Here is a 19,717-nt window from a genome sequence, read left to right as displayed (position 1 = left end):
TCCCAGAGTAACTCCCGGATATCCGCGTACGTATGAGATGTGGTCAGATACTCCCAGAGTAACTCCCGGATATCTGCGTACGTATGAGATGTGGTCAGCGTGTTTACCATGCAGAAACAGAATATCTACAAGACAGTGCAGGGGAGTGGGAGATTGTCTGTCAGGGCCAGTGAGCGCTGTGCGGGGACTTTCCAGCACATCCTTGAAATGAGGCTGTTCTCACTCTAGCACTCACATTGTTTTCTTCCCTCCATTGTTCCGGTGTGTTATCAGGAGAACCTCATTTTTACCTTGCCCTTTAGTTCTTAAGACAGGGTCTCACTGTGTAGCTCTGGCTGGCCTGGTACCTGCTCTGTAGACCATGCTGGCCTCCAACTCACAGAGATCCACCTGTTTTTCCTCCTGAGTGCAGGAACCAAAGGCGTGTGCCATCTTTCCCCATCTTACCTTGCATTTTAATCCGAACTGAAGGGAGAAACAGCTCTTTAGCTTTCCTTATTTGCCTCTTCTTAGACCCCACTAGGTTTGTGTGGTTTTAGCCCCTCTTTTCTAACATCTCCCCAGATAGGAACGCTGTCTGTAGACAGAGCTTCCTTTTCAACATCTCTCATTTCTGACAGGAGGTCATCTAAAAACCGGCGCAAGGCAGAGCGGAAGAAGTACAGCCTCAAAGAAGGGAGTCCTCTAGAGGACCTGGCACTTTTGGAGGCCCTGAGTGAAGTGGTACAAAGCATTGACAAGATGAAAGGTCTGGTCTTTGGTGCTCACCATGCGATACTACAGACAATCACACTTAATACACAGTTATGATGCAGTGTGGGGCTGGTGGGATGACTCAGGGTCAAAATGCCTGTCATCAAGCCTGACAGTCTGATGTCCATTCCTGGGACCCACATAATAGAAAGAAAGGACCCCCTCCCTGAACGTTGCCCTTTGATCTCCACTGAGACACAAACAAAATCAGGTGTTTAAAAAGCAACAACAGAAAACAACACTGATGGTGTTTTCCAGTTTGAACAGTGGTTCTGTAACCTGTGGGCCTCGAACCCTGCGGGGGTCAAACCACCCTTTTGTAGGGGTTGCATAGCTGATATTTATGTTACGTAACAGTAGCAAAATTACAGTTGTGAAATAATAATGAAAATAATTTTGTGGCTGGGGGTCAGCACAACACGAGGAGCTGCATTAGAGGGTTGCAGCGGTAAAAAGGTTGAGAAGCACTGAGTTAGAGGGAAGAAGCAAGTGGTCAGTGGGAAGCTGAGTCAGTGCTTAAGCCAGGAGCAGGGACCGCACTCGTTCACTGAGTTTCCCTTTCCTTCCCATGTGCTGAATTACTCCAGCATTTGGGAAGAAGAAAGTGGAAGAATGCTTCTCTAGGGTGGTGCCAGCCACTGTGAGCCTGGGGAAGAAGTCCCTGTGTGATTCTAGCAGTGGAGCTGGGACACAGCTCACACTTTCACGTTTCTCTCTCCAGACGAAGTGCACAGTATGTTAAGGGCGCTCTTTGTCCTGGCGTTTGAACAGCAAGCACAGGAACTGCAGAAGGCCTATGAGAATACTCTGAAGCTCATGGAGAAGGCACTTCCGGAAATCTGGACTCTTGACTGCCAGCAGAGTTCACTCACATCGGTAAGTTTCCTCAGCCACCACCTGCGGTCTCTGCCTTCTCTCTGTAGCCCCCAAGAGTCTAGAGTGGAAGACAACTTTTGCTTTGCGCTTATCTTAGCAGTCAGCTTGCCTGTTTCCTGCTAAGGGGAAGTAGGTTGTTGTTTTTCCTTTTCAGATAGAGCAGCTGTCATAGGGATGATTGGAAATCCTCAGTGACCACGGAGTATGGAGGAGGGAGGGAAGCTAGGGTTAGATCCTAGATCTGAAGCCCTGGAGTAGGGTGGGGGATTTTGTGTCCCATGAAGTGTTCTCAAGTATCTGCTGGCTACTTGAGCTCTCAAGTCTACTGTGGAGAGTTTTGATTAGGATTTAGAAAAGCTGGTATATCAATCAGAGTTCAGTAAGGAAAACAAAATCCACGCCTGTTATTTTCCCATGGAGAATTTAATACCTGATTGATTAAATAAGCATTGAGGGGCAGAAAAGGCAAAAGAGGAGCACCGGAGGCTGAGAGAGGAACAGCAGCTAGAGAAGTAGCGTCTGCCCCTGCAGAAAGAAGAAAAGAAAGAGCTTGGGGATGGTGACAGGTCTGGAGAGGGTACGGCTTAGTGAGACCTGAGAGTTGAGGGAGGCAGCCCCATAAAGCTGGTTGTAAGTGCCCAGAGAGAAGTAGGAACTGTAATGAATAGCCCTTAAGAGCAAGCACGTTGCCTTTCCTTCCAGCGGTGCCCTCTCCTCTAGTCCCCTTTTTGGGGGCGTGTAACAGGGCATCAGCTGATGGAGAAAACTGTGGTTCATGCCCACGTCCTGGCTTCACTGGCTGTGGATAGACGGGTGGATTTGGTGCTTAGCAACAGGAGGTTGCGATCATTTCACTGGCTAGACATGTGTCGGATTCTGGGTTTCGATTTCCTAGGTTAGTGGGGAAACTTCCATGGATGTTTTACCAGAATGTTTGGAAGACTTGATAAGAGGGTGGATATTTGTACAGACCACTTTACATGCCACAGCAAGGAAAGCAGCTAAAAATCTAGATGCCACAAATGCTTGAATTAACTATAATGGATGTTGCCTAGAAATACGATTATCTTCCATACTGCAGTGCTTTGAAGTCATCAGTTTCGAATGCCTCTCCACTTCTGTTCAGATCACAGTAGCTTCTACGATCGCAGCTCTGTGAATCTTGTAGGGAAAGCGTGCAGATGTTTTGTTTGGCAGTACAGAAGTGGGCCTCGTTCCGGGCACCATGAGTCACTTGTAAGTGCTCTTGAGCTCGTGGTATTACAGCTGACCGTGTTCTGGCAGGGACACATGCAAAGACCAATGAGAGCAAAGCAGAGGCTCACTGCCAGCATGGACCCCAGTGAGATCTGTGTAGAGTTGGTGTTCCACCCACATGACACATATGTGTTTCTTTTAATATAAAAATTACTATTTCCAGCCAGGTGGCGGTGGTGCACACCTTTAATCCCATCACTTGGGAGGCAGAGGCAGGAGGATTTCTGTGAGTTCGAGGCCAGCCTGGTCTACAAGAGCTAGTGCCAGGACAGGCTCCAAAGCTACAGAGAAACCCTGTCTCAAAAACAAAACAAAACAAAAAAAAATCCTATTTCCTACAGTGCTTTGAGTAGAATGGATCCTTTCTGTGTTCCATAAACTTGGATTTTCCTCTCCCCATGGGCTAGGGTCTGCTAACTTGGAAAAGGCCAGGCCAGCTTATGGAGTCGTCTCTTCCTCTGCTGCCCGTTCCTGGGAGTCAGGAAGCTTAGCGGTCTGAGCTGAGAGAGCACAGAAGCTGGCCTGTCTCTATTAGAGCTGAGAAAGACAGAAAGACAGCAGACCCGGTTGCTGCTAGTGGAGACTGTGGGTCTGTCACCATCCGAAGATCATCTCTGCTGACATAACCTATTTTCTGCTTAGGTCCTAGGTCCGAGTTCCACTGTGAATAGCATCACTGCCTCTTACCAGCAGCAGCAGCAGCAGCAGCAGCCACAGCCGCAGCCACCATCTGTCCCTGTTCTTGGTCAGTGACTTCTCTTCACATTGTCTTCGTGCTGCACAGGGCTGGGTGTTGGTGTTGGAGAGATCAGCTCTTTAAGGGATCCCTCTCAGTCTGAAACCACATTTTCTTTGTATTTTAAATTTTTATTCATTTTATATACCAAACACAGTTCACCCTCTTTCCCCTCCTCCTGTTCCCCCTCCCTCAATCTACTCCCCATAATCTGCACAACTGTTGCCTACATGTATAGGGTCTAGTTTGGTCTTCTATAGGCTCCCCAGCTGTCAGTCCAGAGTCTGTTAGCTCCCAAGAGCTCGAACAAGAGGGAACTGAGACCACATTTTACGTGGCTCTAGTATTTCTAATGTTGGTGGCTTGGAGGGAAGGACGCAACATGACTTAAGTTTGTTTGCTTGTATTTTTGAAGACAAGGTCTAACTGTGTTTCTGGCTAGCCTGGAACTTACTCTGCAGACCAAACTTCCCTTGAACTCAGAGATCCACTTGTCTCCCGAGTTCTGGGATTTAAGATGTACACCACCACTCCTGGCACAATGTGACATTTTATTTATTTATTTTTAAATTAACTCTTGAGCAGCCTGTGCCCAGTTTAGGACATGTATTGCCATCCTGTCTCTATCATCTCTCCCCATCTCGTAATGCCTGTTTCAATCTGAATTAAAACCTTTTCTTACCAGGCAGTGGTGGCACTTGCCTTTAATCCTAGCACTCAGAAGGCAGAGGCAGGCAGATCTCTATGAGTTTGAGGATAGCCTGGTCTACAGAGTGAGTTCCGGGACAGCCAGGGCTCCACAGAGAAACCCTGTCTTGAAAAAAACAAAACTAACAAAAAACAAAAAAACTTTTCTTAACCAACTCCAGCTTTGCTTTAAAAAAAAATTTCGCAGTGACAGCTGCATGCCCGTGTGTCCATCCATGCATGGATGCACATCATAGTTACATGCCTGTGCATCCATTCATGCATGTATGCACATCACAGTTGCATGCCCGTGTGTCCATTCATGCATGCATGCACATCACAGTTGCAGCATGAGCCTAAGAGCCCACACCTACTCAAGTGGGAGACCTCTGAGTTGGGATTCTGGCTCTACAATTACTCTTTCCACCTTCAGAATAGTATTAGGAGACAGATATTTGTATCACCTTACAACTAATGTTAGAATTTGAAGGCACACTTTACATGTTTCTGCCTGTAAAGTCTGTAACATGTGAGGGTTCCTCATCTGAGTTTATGATGTCAGTGTCCTGTGGCTCCAAAGTTGGTTGGTATTTAATTACATTCTTGTCACTGTGACAGGATTACCCCATCCTGTCAGGGGAAGCATGTTGGTAGGAGCAGCTTGCTGCTATGGTGGCAGGATTGTGTGGCAGCTGATTGTAGCATGACACCAACCAGGAACCAGAGAGGTCAGTTTCAAGTCAGGCAGAAGCATAGCTCATAAACCCCATTCAACTCAACTCCTGTGTCTGCCAGCTATGCCTATGTCTAAAAGGTCCTGCAACCTCCCAAAGCACTGCCACAGCTTGGATTCAGCTGTTTAAATGCCTGGGTTAATGTGTAGGGGAAGCGGCTTTAAAATGCAAATCCTAACAGGTAGAAAGGGGAAAAGTTGTAATTCAAAAGTAGCCAGCAAAACCCACTCAGAAAATTAGTTCCACTCAAATAGCCCCGTTGTCCTTCCCAGCTAACAGTGGTGCGCATATACTCACATTAGTGGAGGCATTGGCAATGCCTGCTTGTCAGTATCTGTGCTTGCCATGCTTGCTGCTGTACACAGCACAGACTGATTGATTGCAGGTCGTGCAGAAATACAGGATCTCATGACATAGTCTGACGTGGGAAAGCTCTAAACTTGAAACTGGGTGTTACAGTTCTGATCGCTTCTGAAGGGGATCTGACTGGTAAATAGTCATCAAAGTATTCTTATTAAAATGATTCTTTTTGCCCCATGAAAGTCAAACATGGAAATGTAAAACATGTCCTCTTTTGCTGTCGGTCAGCCCAGGTTGTCATTCTGGGCTGATTTGATATTTTATACTTATTCTTGGTTAACTCTAGAATCAAATATAGTTGCAATTATGTAATGTTTTTAAAAGACAATAGATTCTTCTGTAACTTTTTTAAAGATAAAATCTCATTCAAGCTTTAACCATGAAATTATGGACCTGCTTAACCTTGTTTTGGTATTGATATTCTTTTATATCCCAAACTAGTGGGCTCTGTTTATATAGTTTGACTTGTGTGAAGGGTGGTTGTTTTTTTATTTCTGGAAAATGACAGGCATGATAACATAGGTAATTAGAAACTGTATGGGTCAGTAGGATAGGAAAATCTAGATTGCAAAGTATATTGAAGAAATAAAAAATTAAAATTTGGTTCAGGCATGGTGACACAGCCTTGTAATCTGGCAGTTTGTAGTTAATCTATGTGTGTATAAGCATGTGTTTGCATAAAATGCAAAATCATGGTTTAAAAATTCTCTTAAAGATTTTTTTTGCATTGTTAAATTTTTAAAATAATTTTAATAGTGCATATGTAGATATATTGCTAGAAATTTAATTATTAGCAAATAATAATGAAACAGTTTTATATCCCTTTTTATTTCTTGGTTGGTTGGTTTTTCAAGACAGGGTTTCTTTGTGTAATCTTGTCTGTCCCAGAACTCACTTTGTAGACCAGGCTGGCCTCAAACTCCCAGAGATCCACCTGCCTCTGCCTCCTAAGTGCTGGGATTAAAGGCATGCAACACCCCCACCTGGATCCTTATCTATATATTTTTTTTTCTTGTCTGTGCTTCATATATATGATTCCTAGTCAGATTAGAGACTCCTAAAGTCTAAAGGAAAAAATACAGAATTCCCACCTGAAATTACTTTCTACTTTACTTTTTAAAGTCAGTTTTGCTGAGCATCTGTTCATAGAATTCTGTTACTTTCTGTCATTCACTTGACTCACTGTTACATACTGCCACGTTTTATTCTTAAAATTGAGAAAATTTTCACATATGGTAAAATGTAGATCTAGTTTGCAACTTGACAGTTTTTTGAAAATGTGCACTTCAGGTCTGGAGAGATGGCTTTTGGTGGTTAAGAACATTTTCGTTCTTGCAGAGGACCAAGGCTGGTTCACCTGTAGTGGCTTACAGCCATCCAGAACAGTCCCCTGGGATTTCAGTGTCCCTTCTGGTCACCAAGGGCACTTGTGTGCATATGGTGTGTGTGTGTGTGTGTGTGTGTGTGTGTGTGTGACATAAACATAGATAAAACACATCTAAAAATTAGAAAGTAAGCAGACACCAGTACTACCTCTCCCTGTTCAAATACTGAATCACCTAATGAGCACGTGTGCAGCCTGATGCCCTTCCTCTTCTCTGGGCAGGGCCTCCAGGCTGTGTTTGCTTTGACACTGCGGAGTTGAGGGTAGCAGATCCATTATCACCTCCCTTCCATTCTTGCTTTCAGATGCTGGAATCTGTGTGCCACCAAAGATTGACCTGAGAGGCCTGTGGAAGCTGAGCCTGCTGGACTGACTGACCTGTGAAGAAGGCATCACTGGGAAGACCATTTGCCCACTCACTCCTCATTGTGCTTCTAGTTCTTGCTCCTTAGAGGCCTGGTTGTTGAGAACTGAGATGTTCAAAGGGATGGTCTGCCTTTGCCCTGCCTACAGCTGCTGTGAGCACCAGACTTAGCACTAAGCAGTCTGGTTCTTACTTTAAGTACTGCCAGAACTTTGTTTCAGCCAACATATTACAGTTTGTTTTTTAAAATGCTATTTTTAGCTGGGCATGGTGGGGCATGCCTATAATCCCAGCAACGCAAAAAGCTGAGGCAGAAAGGCAAGTTCAAGACCAGTGTGGGATTCAGCAAGACCTTATCTTAGAACAGCCCAACCTGCTGTTGTTGTGTTTAGTGCTCTTTGAGAACATGGCTTCTGAAGCAGAAAATCATGGACTAGATTTCATGCACAGATCCAGGCCTAGTTTCTGTTGTAACCATGGTAACGCTCATCATTGGTTTGATCCTCCGTTCCTGTGTAGATAGGGAGTGATGTTTCATTCTACCTCGTAAAAAAAAAAAAAAAAACAAAAAACAAAAAAAAAGTGGAGTTCCATTTCTGTGTTGTTTTGCATTGCTAACATTGTGTATTGTATAAAAACAGGCTGTTACTGCTGCCAACGTTCAGTCAGATGTGATTGTGTAGCTGGCATCTTCCCACCCGACTCAAAGCAGAATAAAAACTTAAATGTGTTTGGGGACTAGAGAGTTGACTCAGCACTTAAGAGCAATTATCCCAGCACCCACATGGCAGTTCACAACTGTTCACTTCCATTCCAAGGAATCTAATGCCCTCTTCTGACCTCTTGGCACCAGGCAAGCTCGTAGTACACAAACATATACATACAGCCAAAACATACATACAAAATAAATCGTAAAAAATTTTTCTTAATTAAATGTGCCATTCAATCAAGCTATGTGCTACCAGCTTTAATTGGTCTATAAGCCTCCTTGTGGTGTGAATGAAATGGACCCCATGGGCTCTTCAGGAGAGGCACTATCAGGGGGTAGGACCTTGTTCAACTAGGTGTGGCCTTGGAGGGAGCATGTCTCTGGGGACAAGCTTTGTGGTTTCAGATGCTTAAGCCAGGCCCAGCGTCTCACTGTCTGCCGATCTGGATGTAGAACTCTCAGCTACCTCTCTAGTACCATCTCCGCCTGCATGCCACCATGCTTCCTGTCATGATCATGTTTCCCACCGTGGTGACAATTCACTGAACCTCTGAACTTTAAGTCAGTCCCAGTTAAATGCTTTCCTTTATAAGGGTAGCTGTGGTTCTGGTGTCTCTTCACAGCAATAGAAACCCTAACTGCGAGGCGACCCTCCTCTACCTGCACTGTTACAGGCACTGCTTTATCGCCAGTATATGCTCTGCTAGAGTCATCAATGGTCGGGTGGGATGGATTGGAATCCGCTGACACAGGTCCTGCACTTCAGTATTGGGTAGACAGCAGGCATAGTATGGTAGCAGGGATGGAGGTTACTCTTTGCTCTCCAGCCCCTGCCTCCTATGCTGAGTGATTTTTGTCAGTGTCTAGGCAGACTAGTTTACTTTCTGTAAGGTGTTTAACGGACCCATTTCATCCTGTTTCCAAAGGCTTGGAAGAATAATATTCTCTCTCTCTCTCCTCTCTCCTCCCTCTCTCTCCCTCCCTCTCCCTCCCTCTCTCCTCACTCTCCTCTCTCCTCTTTCCTCCCTCTCTCTCTCTCTCTCTCTCTCTCTCTCTCTCTCTCTCTCTCGTCAAGTCTAGAAATAGGTCAATTTATTTTAATTAGAGGCTTTTAAAAAATTCTTTGACAGTTTCTTACTCACTTAGATAGTTGTCTTAAGAAACATCGTGACCATGGCAGCTCTTACAAATTGAAGGGGGCTTGCTTACAGTTTCAGAGGTTCAGTCCATTAGCATATGCAGGCAGACATGGTGCTGGAGCTGAGACTCTTACATCTTGACACAGAGACCACAGAACATCAGCTGACACACTGGGCAGTATCCTAAGCATAAGAGACCTCAGAGCCTGCTCCCCAGTAACACACTTCCTCCAACAAGGCCACACCTCCTAATAGTAGTACATCATTCATCCCTGTTGTAACAAACTTGCGAAGTTTTCCCCAGCTGTTAAATTTAGAAGATGTTGGAAGTACTAAACTTAGATGTTTTTGTGTGGAGCCTGTCTTTACTGGGACAGGTGGATCCGGTGAGCATTGAAAATGCTTTGTGAAAGAATGTGGTTCTATTAGCTTTCCATTGACATTTTACTGTTTAGGCCTGGGGCTTCCTGGAGTTGAGCAAATGGCTCTTGGAGCCTCTGTATGGTAGAGATGCCTGCTTTCCAGATGCTCAGGGTGCAAGTGTGACTAAGAATCCCAGTAAGATGTGAAGGCTCTTGTTTAAGAGCTAAAAGTCACAATTGTAGCTATTGGGAGCAATGCCTGGGGACCAGATCCTGACACATGTACCTGCTTTCCATCAGCTGTGAGAAAGCCACTGGGCAATATAGGGAAACTGATTGGGGTGGCTGGGGTCTCCAGCCTCATTCCAGACCTGTGCTCAATACCACCACCACTGGTGTTGCCGCAGCAGCTGCTGTAGCCACATCTTAGGGACAATGGTAGTCATGGTCTCCAGGTGGCTCACTCCCTCTCCCACGTTAAATGTTTGTCCAACCAACAGAAACACACACCACGCATTCATACACCTGAATGGACCAGAGGAGTTCAGAGATGTCTCGCATGGATTCCAGACACTGGGCCCGCATCTGCAGCTGGCCTCTCCTTTATGTTTTAAACAGAAGGTACCTTAACCAGCCTTACCTCTGGAGGTGACAGACCAGGTGACTTTCAAATTTGTTCCCTTTTGGGGTATAGGTCTCATTTCTCCAAGGCATTAGGCAGCAATTAATCAGACAGGGGTCCTGGGACCCTGGAACTCCCTTGGCTACCACACTCCTCCTTGCTCCAAGAGGCTCTGAGACCCCCAGTGTGTCAAGGTCTGTTCTCTGGGAATCCCGCTGGGGTCTCCAGAAATGTGAGGTACCCACTTGTATGTGGATTCAAGCCAGAAAGTCCATTAGCTGACAACTATGCTGGGTGTTTGGGACCCGAGTGTAGTCCTGAGTCTTTTTAAAAAAGGTGAACTTTTTTTTTTTAATTTACTTACTTTTTATATACCAATCCTAGTTGTCCCCCCTCCTTTGCCCTTCCTGCTCCTCTCCCCACTCTACCCTCCATCTACTCAGAGATATAAGGCCTCTCCTGGGAAGTCAACTAAGTCTGTCCCATCATCTCAAGGCCCCCTCCCCCTCCTCTGCGCCTAGGCTGAGCAAGGTATCTCTCCATAGAGAATGGTCTCCACCAAGTCAGTTCATGCGTTAGAGTTAGATCCTGGACAGGATGCTCTTTTAAGCACAAAACTACATCCTGTGTTGACGCAGCTCAGCAAGGACAGTTAGCCAGAAGGGGACTACAGAAGCCAAAACAAGTTAGTGCAGTTAGGGACTTTGCCAAAACTATGGACTTTTATGGATTAGGTCTTTGTTTTTGGCAGGTGTTCCTGCCTGTGTACTGGGTTTCGAGACCTGAATGGTACTTCTATTGTTGCGTCCATCCGTAGTGCTAAGGGAATGATACAAGTCTTCACAGCCAGTAACCCTGGTGGCTTACTATGAACCAGTTTTGAGACATACTGGTGAGTAAAAAAGAGGTACAGTTAAGACAGGGTAGTTAAAACAAGGTAGATTGCCAGCATATTCTGAGTTTGCTGTCCGATGGGAAATACGGTACTGTTTGTGTGGGCGACTGGACTTATTCAGCATTCTGGGGGGACTGTGGATGAGGATCCCCTTGCACCCTTTAACAGCATTTACTCTTAACCCGTTTTTTCTTTTTTATCACATTTTTCCTTAAGCATGTTTTAACAACAGAGTAGTTCCTACAGTGGGAAGCGTAATGTTAGAACAAGTTTCTTCCAAGAGAAACTGAGCAGTCAGCATAGTGCATGTCTGAATCTCATAGCCCTGCTCCACTCCCAGGCGTTTGTATCATTTAAGGCAAGGACACATCTGTGTGGCTCTTACTTACTCCGTCAGGAAATAGGCGTGCTGTGAAGGGAAGGGGACACGAGGGGCCTTTAATGCTACAGGAATGAACATGCCAGCTCACACACCATATGTAGAAAGGTGTTCCCTCACGCAGTGAAGCTGACACACTGTCACCACAGTGGCCACGCCGCCATCAGTTCAGAAGCACCTTCTGTAGAGGAAGAAAGGCCCATGCTCCTCGTACTCAAAGCGGTGAACCCACAGTGGTTGAAAACCCTGGAGCGAGGCCAGGATAGAGCCACCAGTCCACACTGCGGTGTCTCTCTCAGGCAGAACATTGACCTGTGGGGTATCATTGGGGCACATGCTGCTCAGTTCCTTCTGCAGGCGGTTAGGGAAGCCCCTGAGCATAGTGCTGCCCCCACAGAGCAGGATGTTCCCCATGAGGTCTCGCTTGAGTGCGATGTCACACTTGTTAAGGCAGGACACCGTCTGGGTGTGGAGGCCCAGCTGCATGGATTTGATCAGCGACGGCTTGAAGAACATCTCCGAGCAGAGGAACCTCTCCTGGCCCAGACGGATCTCTTTCCCATCAGGCAGAGTATATTGGATCTCATGTTCACTGGGAGGGACTTTCTTCTCTTCGAAGGGGTCCAGGGCCACAAAGCAGCATCTTGTCTTGATGTCCTCCACAATACTGGTCTGGTCCTCTGTGAAGTGTTTTCCAAAGTTATTCATCAAGCTCATCAGGTAGGCCGTCAGGTCAGATCCTGCATAGTCTAGCCGCCCCGTGATGCTAGGCAAAGGATAACCCTCATAGATGGGTACCACATAGGACACGCCGTGGCCCACCTCCACCACCAGCCCAGATGTGCGTCCGTATGAGTACATGGACAGACGGGACTGGTAGGCAATGTGCATCGCAGGTGTGTTGAAGGTCTCAAACAACATCTCAGCATACTTCTCTCTGTTGGTGTGAGGGCTCAGGGGTGGGTCCGAGACCAGGACTGCATGCTCCTCCGGGGCGATCTTCATCTCTTGTCGGAAGAGGTATTCCCAGATGTCCTGCACTGTGTCCCAGTCCACGATGATGCCATGATGGAGGGGGTTGACCAGCTTGAGATGTATGTCTGGGTTAAGGAGCTCATGGCCCACGAAGGTCTCTTTGCGATTATCCCCAGTCTTGGCTGTCTCCATGTAGGGCTTGCCCACTGTTGTTGAGATCTTGTGAGTGGGCTTTGGCAGGCCAGCAAAGCCACATTTACAGAAGCCGGTGCCGAGATCCACGACCACTGCTTTGCTCACCTCTAACTTGGACCTGTCCTTGGGAGCGGTTGACTTCTCAGGGTCGACTGTCTCGGCACTCTCTTGACGGACCCATACTGCCCTCTTTGCTGGGCCATCCTTTAGGGAGGCAGTCTGGAGGACCTGTGTCTGCTGGTTGGCAGCTTTCTTGGCAGGCGGCCCATCCCCCATGTCTGCTGCCTCTGGAGCCCACACGCTGTCCAGAGACATACTGCTCTCAGAAAGCTCTTGATCCTGCTGGGTATGAGGCCTGAAAGGCTCAAATCAGAGGACGGCTTAAGAATCTGCCCAACAGTGACATCACTGATTATGACATAATCCAGCGACCAGAGACTGTCTAGACACTGGAGACCTTGTTTGGGTACATGGGAGATATTATATTTTGTAGTAAAGCTTGATTAATTTGTTGAGTTCATTTGTTGAGTGCCTGTAACATGCCATGAAGAAGCAACGACAGAGTCCTGCCCTTATCTGGTCCACATTCGAGTTGGTGTATGCTGCGGGGAAAGACACAAAATGTCTGTTGAACAAAAAAATAAAATTTAGAAGTTTTTAGAGAAAAATCAGAGGACAGAGAGAGGGTAGCCGTGCTGATGTGATTCAGGCAAAGGCTCCCTGAGCTAACAGCAGTTGTGTGAGGAGCTGAAGGAAGCGACCTAGTGTCAGGAGTGCAAGTGGTACAGGGGACTAAGTCGCATGACTGGGGAGTTAGTGAAGGGGCCAGCAGGGTGCCGGATCCAGCCTGTGGCGGTATATGAATTTACTGCAGCAGCCGTACTCATTCACTTATGGATTGCCCGGGTCATTAAAAAGAAAACAAAAATAAAAAAAAAAAAAAAACAGTTGAATCAGCATCACAAAGACTGGGCCAAAAGCTGAGGGGAAATAAATGTGACCGTCCCCTTACAGAAGTTTGCTGAGCTCCACTGAGAGAAGCTGCAAGAAGACCAATGTAACCAGGGGGAAGAGTCTGGAAATGTAGAGCGTGGGTGGGAGAAGGGAGGCCAGTGGTAGTGGAGGGCCAACCAGTCCCATCAGGCCATGGGCCATTGCAGGGACTTGTGGGTGACCAGGGCTAGAAGGGACTAGAGACATTTGAACAAATGGACACCATCCGAGCTTTTCCCAGGAGCTACTGCTGCTGTGATGATTGGACAGCCCTCCTGCCTAATTTGGGGGTCTAAGGTAGATAACCCTACGAAGAATTAGTTTTGAACATGGACTTGCGCTCCTTTATCAGGGTCACAGCATGTGCATCGAAATATGAGCTGACTGAGTCCCACCAGTGCAAACATTAAGGCTCAAGTACACAGCTTCCCCAAGGATATCCAGTAGGAGTACACAGCCCCCACCCCCAACATGTACCGCAAACATGCCTTGACACCTAGCATGCATTTCTGAAGCTTCTTGGCCATCTGCCTCCTCAACTGGACCTACTGATTCCTACCCCCCACAGCGCTGAGGTTGTTAGGAGACCCGGTTAGTTGGTGTTAGGTGAACTTTGGTTGAAGTATTATCCCTCTTAAAAACTGATCGCTCTTGGATTCTGAACCTCTACACCAAGTGCAGAACCTAGGATCTAACCTTACGCATGCCTCATCTTTGACCTTACCCTCGGCTCTATCTTAGATGTGAGACAGTCACTCTGGTGATGGGGTCCTTCCTTCGTGGAGGTGGTGGCAGGTCCTCTTGGTCTCAGGGGTGAGAAGAAAAGTACAAAGTGCTGCTTAGCTTTACTAGAGAATGCACCTGTGCTTGTGAAATGAAAGAGGAGGCCAGGTATAGGCCTTGAGCTTTGTGTCTAGGAAGCAGCGTTCAAGGTCTCTAGGAGACCTGGTTAATTGGTGTTAGATGGACGTCTCTCACTCTCAAAAACTGCTCTTGAATTCTGAATCTCTGTGCAGCTCTGCCCAGCCCCTAAGATTCTGCAAAGTAGCACAGGAAGAACCCGGTACTGTGCCTGGTTTTCTCTAGGGGCCCAAATTATCAGTGCCAAGGAGCAGAGGAGGAAAGAAATAAATGGATCACCACTGAATGGCCAGACATGGAGATGTGAGAAGGAGCAGAGAGGTTCTAGAGCCGCTGGTCATTAGCTCTGTCCTGGAGCAAACCAGTTAGGAAGGTGTGTGGAGGGTGAACGGAGCAAGCTCCCCCCTAGCTAAATGGACTGTCCCTGGTGACATCACAACGCTAAGTGGTTGCCCAGGCACGGTTGGAGGTGGACTCTCATTTCTCCCCAGGGAGCTGTGGATGTAAGAAGGTGAGGAAGGGAGGCAGATGGCGACAAAGAACAACCCTAGCCCAAAGCCCATGGGCACAGCCCAGGGCGACCCTGGAGAGGCAGGAACACTGCCAGTCCCTGAGGCTGGCATCCGGGACACAGGGTCCACTCAACTGAAGATGAAGCCCAAGCAAATACGCAAGATCAAGGCGCTGGTCATTGACCTGGGCTCCCAGTACTGTAAGTGCGGCTATGCGGGAGAGCAGAGGCCCACCTACTTCATCTCCTCTACGGTGGGCAAGCGCAGCGCCGAGATGGCAGCGGACGCTGGAGACACCTTCAAGGAGACATACGTGGGCCATGAGCTGCTCAACATGGAGGCATCTCTGAAGCTGGTTAACCCACTGAAGCACGGCGTCGTGGTGGACTGGGATTGTATCCAGAACATCTGGGAGTACATCTTCCACACCGCCATGAAGATCCTTCCGGAAGAGCACGCGGTGCTGGTGTCCGACCCTCCACTCAGCCCCATCAGCAACCGGGAAAAGTACGCGGAGCTCATGTTTGAGACCTTCCGCATCCCAGCCATGCACGTGACCTCCCAGGCGCTTCTGTCCATCTACTCATACGGCAAGACCTCCGGGCTGGTAGTCGAGAGCGGGCATGGTGTGTCGCATGTGGTACCCATCTCCGAGGGGGACCTGCTGCCGGGCCTGCCCTGCCGTGCAGACTATGCCGGCTGCGACCTCACCAACTACCTCATGCAGCTGCTCAATGAAGCAGGTCACCAGTTCTCGGATGACCACCTGCACATCATCGAACACATCAAGAAGAAGTGCTGCTACGCCGCGCTGCTGCCAGAGGAGGAGATGAGCCTGAGCCCCGAGGAGCTGCGCGTAGACTACGAGCTCCCGGACGGCAAGGTCATCACCATCGGCCAGGAGCGCTTCCACTGCTCCGAGATGCTCTTCAAGCCCTCCCTGGTGGGCTGCACCCAGCCGGGCCTCCCGGAGCTCACGGCTGACTGCCTGGGCCGCTGTCAGAATACTGGCTTCAAGGAGGAAATGGCTGCTAACGTGCTGCTGTGCGGTGGCTGTACCATGCTGGACGGCTTCCCTGAGCGTTTCCAGAGGGAGCTGAGTCTCCTCTGCCCCGGGGACAGCCCCACGGTGACCGCTGCTCCCGAGAGGAAGACGTCAGTGTGGACCGGCGGCTCCATCCTGGCCTCGTTGCAGGCCTTCCAGCAGCTTTGGGTCAGCAAGGAAGAGTTTGAGGAGCGCGGCTGCGCAGCCATCTACAGCAAATGCTAAGGGGCGGGCCCCACCGGCAAGAGCTGGAGAGCAGAGCCCCACCCCCTGGGAGGGAGACTCTTTACCTTTACAGAATTTCACATTAAAGTTTAACCTATAACAGTCGTGTCTGGTCTGGAGTTCTTGATCGAATCCGATAGCGGGTGGGGACAGGTTGAGTTTAGAGTTAACTGCCCTCTTCTTGAGTGTCCGTAAGTGGGTCAGTACAGTCGTCAAAAGGGAGACGAGACAAGATGGATGCCGGACTATCTTAAAACTGCTGTGGCAACGATTCTTTCCAGAAAGGAAGGCACATGCACACGTTAGCAACACCACATAAGCACAAATACACATGAATACGCAAATACAGATGATAAAATTATAAAAGCGAGTAAATTATAAGATAGAAAGATATGACATGCAAACTTTAAAAACTCACTGGATGAACTCAGACCCTTGGTAGAGGACAGATCAATGTAATTTCACTAATAGAAATGGATATAGAGAAAATTTCCCTTTTAAATGAATGGAGGCAGGGTGGGGAGAAGGTTCATCAGGTAAGGTGCTTGATGTCAAGTCTGACGACCCCCGTTTAAGCCTCTGGACCTATAATGTGGACGGAGAGAACCAACTGCAAGTTTCCCTTGGACCTCACATACCCCACCCACTTTGCCATGTGTATGTGCGCATTGCACAAACACACACACACACACACACACACACACACACACACTGCAAAAATATGGAAATAAATGGGAAGTAAAAAATAGAGTCCTATGGAACGGTACCAAGAAATTAACATTCTGGCCATTAAAATTAGAAAGAAAAAAGAGAAAAGGAAACAGCTTAGTTCAGCTAAGGAAGCCGTAGTGGGGGCTAAGAGGCAGGACAGCGGACCACATGGCTGATACACACACACACACACACACACACACACCCCGCCTTGCAGCCCACTCTCTTCCTCTCTCCAGATTCCTGTGGACTTCTTTCTTCAGCAGCATCAAAGAAGTCCAAAAGGGAAAAGCAAACAATCCAAATGACAGGCTAGCCGAGGAGACCCATTTCTGTGTAAACGTTACCAGTCTGCAGGGAAACAAAGAGTACCAGTCCGCGGAAACATGGAGGCTTTGGTTTGGATCTGAGATAGGCAAGCCGGCCGTGCTTATAAATAGCCTCTCAACCGCCAAGTGGAGCCTCTTCTCTGTGCCTGAGAGGCCGGGGGCTGGGCACGCTACCGGCATGGGGCTGCTCAGGAAGCCATCCATTCATGTCCTCTTCACACTCATTAACTTCAGGCAAAGCAGATGAAAACAAATGATACGACCAGCGGAGATGGGTCATCTACAAAAGGTTGGCCCTGGGAGGGTTTCGTAGGGCCCTAGAAAGTGATAGTGGTGACATTTCAAGTGGTGTCTCTGCAGGCACTTGCTGACTGTCGCAATAGGAGTCTGCAGAGTGTCCCCTTTACAGAAAGATGCTATGAGACAGCAGCATGTCATCTGGGGACTTGGGAGACGAAAATGGTTGGGCCGAGAGGGGTCCCGTGGAGTTCACAATCTCCAATCTCCCTGCCCTGGAATATTTGAGATGCCTCTTAAAAGGCAGCTCTTGTAGCATTCCACCCCAAGTTCAATGTGGAATCAGGGAGGACCCGGGACTCAGAATTCAACATCATTCAAAAGGTTCTCAGATGTCTGCCTGCTGATGTCGCCTCCCCCACCACTTGTCCAGTTACTTAATAAACACACTGCCTAAGTTCTGCGGAATCCTTTCAAGGTTTGCAAGTCAAGAGAGTCAAATATTGGCAGTTTTACATGATTCAACTTAGTATATTTAGCTTTTGATTTTAAATTATGGCAGAGGTCTAGAAAATGACTTATTGCGATCTTTGACTGGATGTGCTCCTGGTAGAGTCCCCCGGGTGTGAACATTAACCGACAAGTGACCTAGGCCAAAGGTCTCCATGCCTGTACGTTTAGAAAACCTTCCAGTGGAAACTTCAGAATTTTTTTTTTAAGAGGTAAACTGCTGCGGCTGGTGGCCAGAAGAGGGAGTCAGGTCCTGTGGAGCCAGTAGCAGTTTGAGAGCTGGAACAAGACTCCAGACCTTTGCCAGGATGGCAGCACTGTCATCGCTGACCCGCCTCTCCGGCCACACTTGAGACTTCTCAGACATGATTTATGAGGACCCAAGTTCTTTAGAGGTTGTCTTTGTTCTTTATGTTTTCAGTCCGATGCTCCCCACCCACGCTCTCCGCAAACCCTGTAGGAGAAGTTTCTCCCTAGACTGGGAAAAGGATGTTGTTGTCTTTGAAATGGAGTCTCTATGTGTAGCCTTGACTGGTTTGAAACACATTATGTAGACCAGGCTGTCCTCAAACTCATAGTCATCCACCTGCCTCCAGCTCCTGAGTGCTGGGATTAGAGGCACGTGCCACCAGTACTGTTTAAGGCTGCCGCGGTAAGCCTTTTCTAAAACGAGGCACTTTGTTCGTTGCTGTTTAACGGGGCGTCTGAGACTGGGAAATTGGTAAAGTAACAAGAGCATAGCATGAACATTTGCTCGTTTCTGGTGAGGGCCTAGGGCTGTGTTAAACATGGTGGAGAACTGACGGCCAGTGGGATCATGGTGGAGAGATGGTGGGAGGGGCTGGGGTGTGCTTAGCGTTTAGCAACCTACTCCTTTGGTAATTAACCCAATCTTTAAAGAAGCGCACTAATCCTCCTTACCCACCTACTCAATTCCAATACTACCCCCACTGAAGACCAGTTTTCCTATATTAAGTTTGGAGGACACAAAAGAGTACAGCAGCCATCAATCAACCAATGAGGAAAAAAACCTCTGTGGGGATCACAGATGTAGCACATAGGTGAATTAGGCTTCGGACTTGAAAACAACCTGGTACTACTATAAAAGACTATAACCAAGCTGCATTTTGGTCCTTAATTAGGGTTCTCATTTAACCTTAAGGCCAGTCGCATGATCCTGGTCAGATCAAGGACCCCAAGCTATCTGAAGCTCTAAAATAAGGAGGCTGTTGCAGAAGCGTTTGAGGTCCTGCTTCCGAGGAACGCGTAGGAGACCCTCGGAGCTGCGCATGCCCACAGGAAGGTCTCAGTGAGCGGTTACTGTGAGGAAACTCTAGGCTGGGGGTTATTCCAGAGACACATTATAGCACCTCAGATCATAGAAGATTCACAGAGGCAGAGCCTCCAACGCTGATCCAGCCATCCACACACTCGACTATCCCAGGGCACTCGTTCTAAATGGGAGAATTACTGGATAAAGTGAAGCCGGCATAGCTACCCTGCATGCCAGCAGGTGCCAGCACAGCCTAAGCTTTCAGGACAGGCTGGGCTGATTCTCCCATCCGTCCATCTCTCTGCGTGACCTATGAAAGCCCAGACTTCCTTTCCTTTCATCCCGAGAGTGATTTCTGTCTCCCACAGCTTTTTTTTTTTTTTTTTTTTTTTTTTCCTGCTTGCTTGCGACTCTGAGCATGGGAAGAAAGGCTCATGGTTTTACCGTCAAGGGTCAAAGAGGTTAGGAGACCTGGTTAGGAATCCTTCTGGTTAGGAGACCTGGCCAAAAACTGCTATCAGTGACTACATTTACGGAGTGCTTTGCAGTTTGCGGAGTGAGCCCTTATCCAGCAGCTCGCTGGATAGCTGATAA

General features: G+C 47.8%; 3 protein-coding genes across 6 annotated transcripts in view; 2 read left to right on the top strand and 1 right to left on the bottom strand.

Annotated features, from left to right (window-relative positions):
- Nucleotides 1–7,882, top strand: part of Elp1 (elongator complex protein 1) — a 58,113-nt gene extending 50,231 nt beyond the window's left edge. Inside the window, exons 34-37 of one of the 4 annotated variants that reach the window (XM_005362202.3) lie at nucleotides 621–748; nucleotides 1,475–1,629; nucleotides 3,529–3,631; nucleotides 7,093–7,882. In XM_005362202.3, coding sequence (XP_005362259.1) covers nucleotides 621–748; nucleotides 1,475–1,629; nucleotides 3,529–3,631; nucleotides 7,093–7,160 — 454 coding nt within the window. In that variant the 3' untranslated portion in view covers nucleotides 7,161–7,882. Of the gene's footprint in view, nucleotides 338–620; nucleotides 749–1,474; nucleotides 1,630–3,528; nucleotides 3,632–7,092 lie in introns of those variants that run through there. The other 3 variants (XM_026786822.1, XM_026786820.1, XM_026786821.1) reach the window with 3 other exon arrangements.
- Nucleotides 7,883–10,728: 2,846 nt separating this feature from the next.
- On the top strand, nucleotides 10,729–16,130 carry Actl7b (actin like 7B). The gene is made up of 2 exons (XM_005362200.3): nucleotides 10,729–10,875; nucleotides 14,773–16,130. Exon 2 carries the CDS (start codon nucleotides 14,810–14,812, stop codon nucleotides 16,061–16,063), a length of 1,254 nt encoding a protein of 417 aa, XP_005362257.1. The 5' UTR covers nucleotides 10,729–10,875; nucleotides 14,773–14,809; the 3' UTR covers nucleotides 16,064–16,130.
- Nucleotides 11,289–14,799, bottom strand: Actl7a (actin like 7A). The gene is made up of 2 exons (XM_013351825.2): nucleotides 14,145–14,799; nucleotides 11,289–13,029 (listed from the first exon to the last, which is right to left on the bottom strand). Exon 2 carries the CDS (start codon nucleotides 12,740–12,742, stop codon nucleotides 11,426–11,428), a length of 1,317 nt encoding a protein of 438 aa, XP_013207279.1. The 5' UTR covers nucleotides 12,743–13,029; nucleotides 14,145–14,799; the 3' UTR covers nucleotides 11,289–11,425.
- Nucleotides 16,131–19,717: the final 3,587 nt, after the last annotated feature.

Source organism: Microtus ochrogaster, linkage group LG5, assembly GCF_000317375.1.
Source record: "Microtus ochrogaster isolate Prairie Vole_2 linkage group LG5, MicOch1.0, whole genome shotgun sequence".
In the NCBI taxonomy this organism is placed as follows: domain Eukaryota; kingdom Metazoa; phylum Chordata; class Mammalia; order Rodentia; family Cricetidae; genus Microtus; species Microtus ochrogaster.
This window is presented reverse-complemented; position numbering and strand designations above follow the sequence as displayed.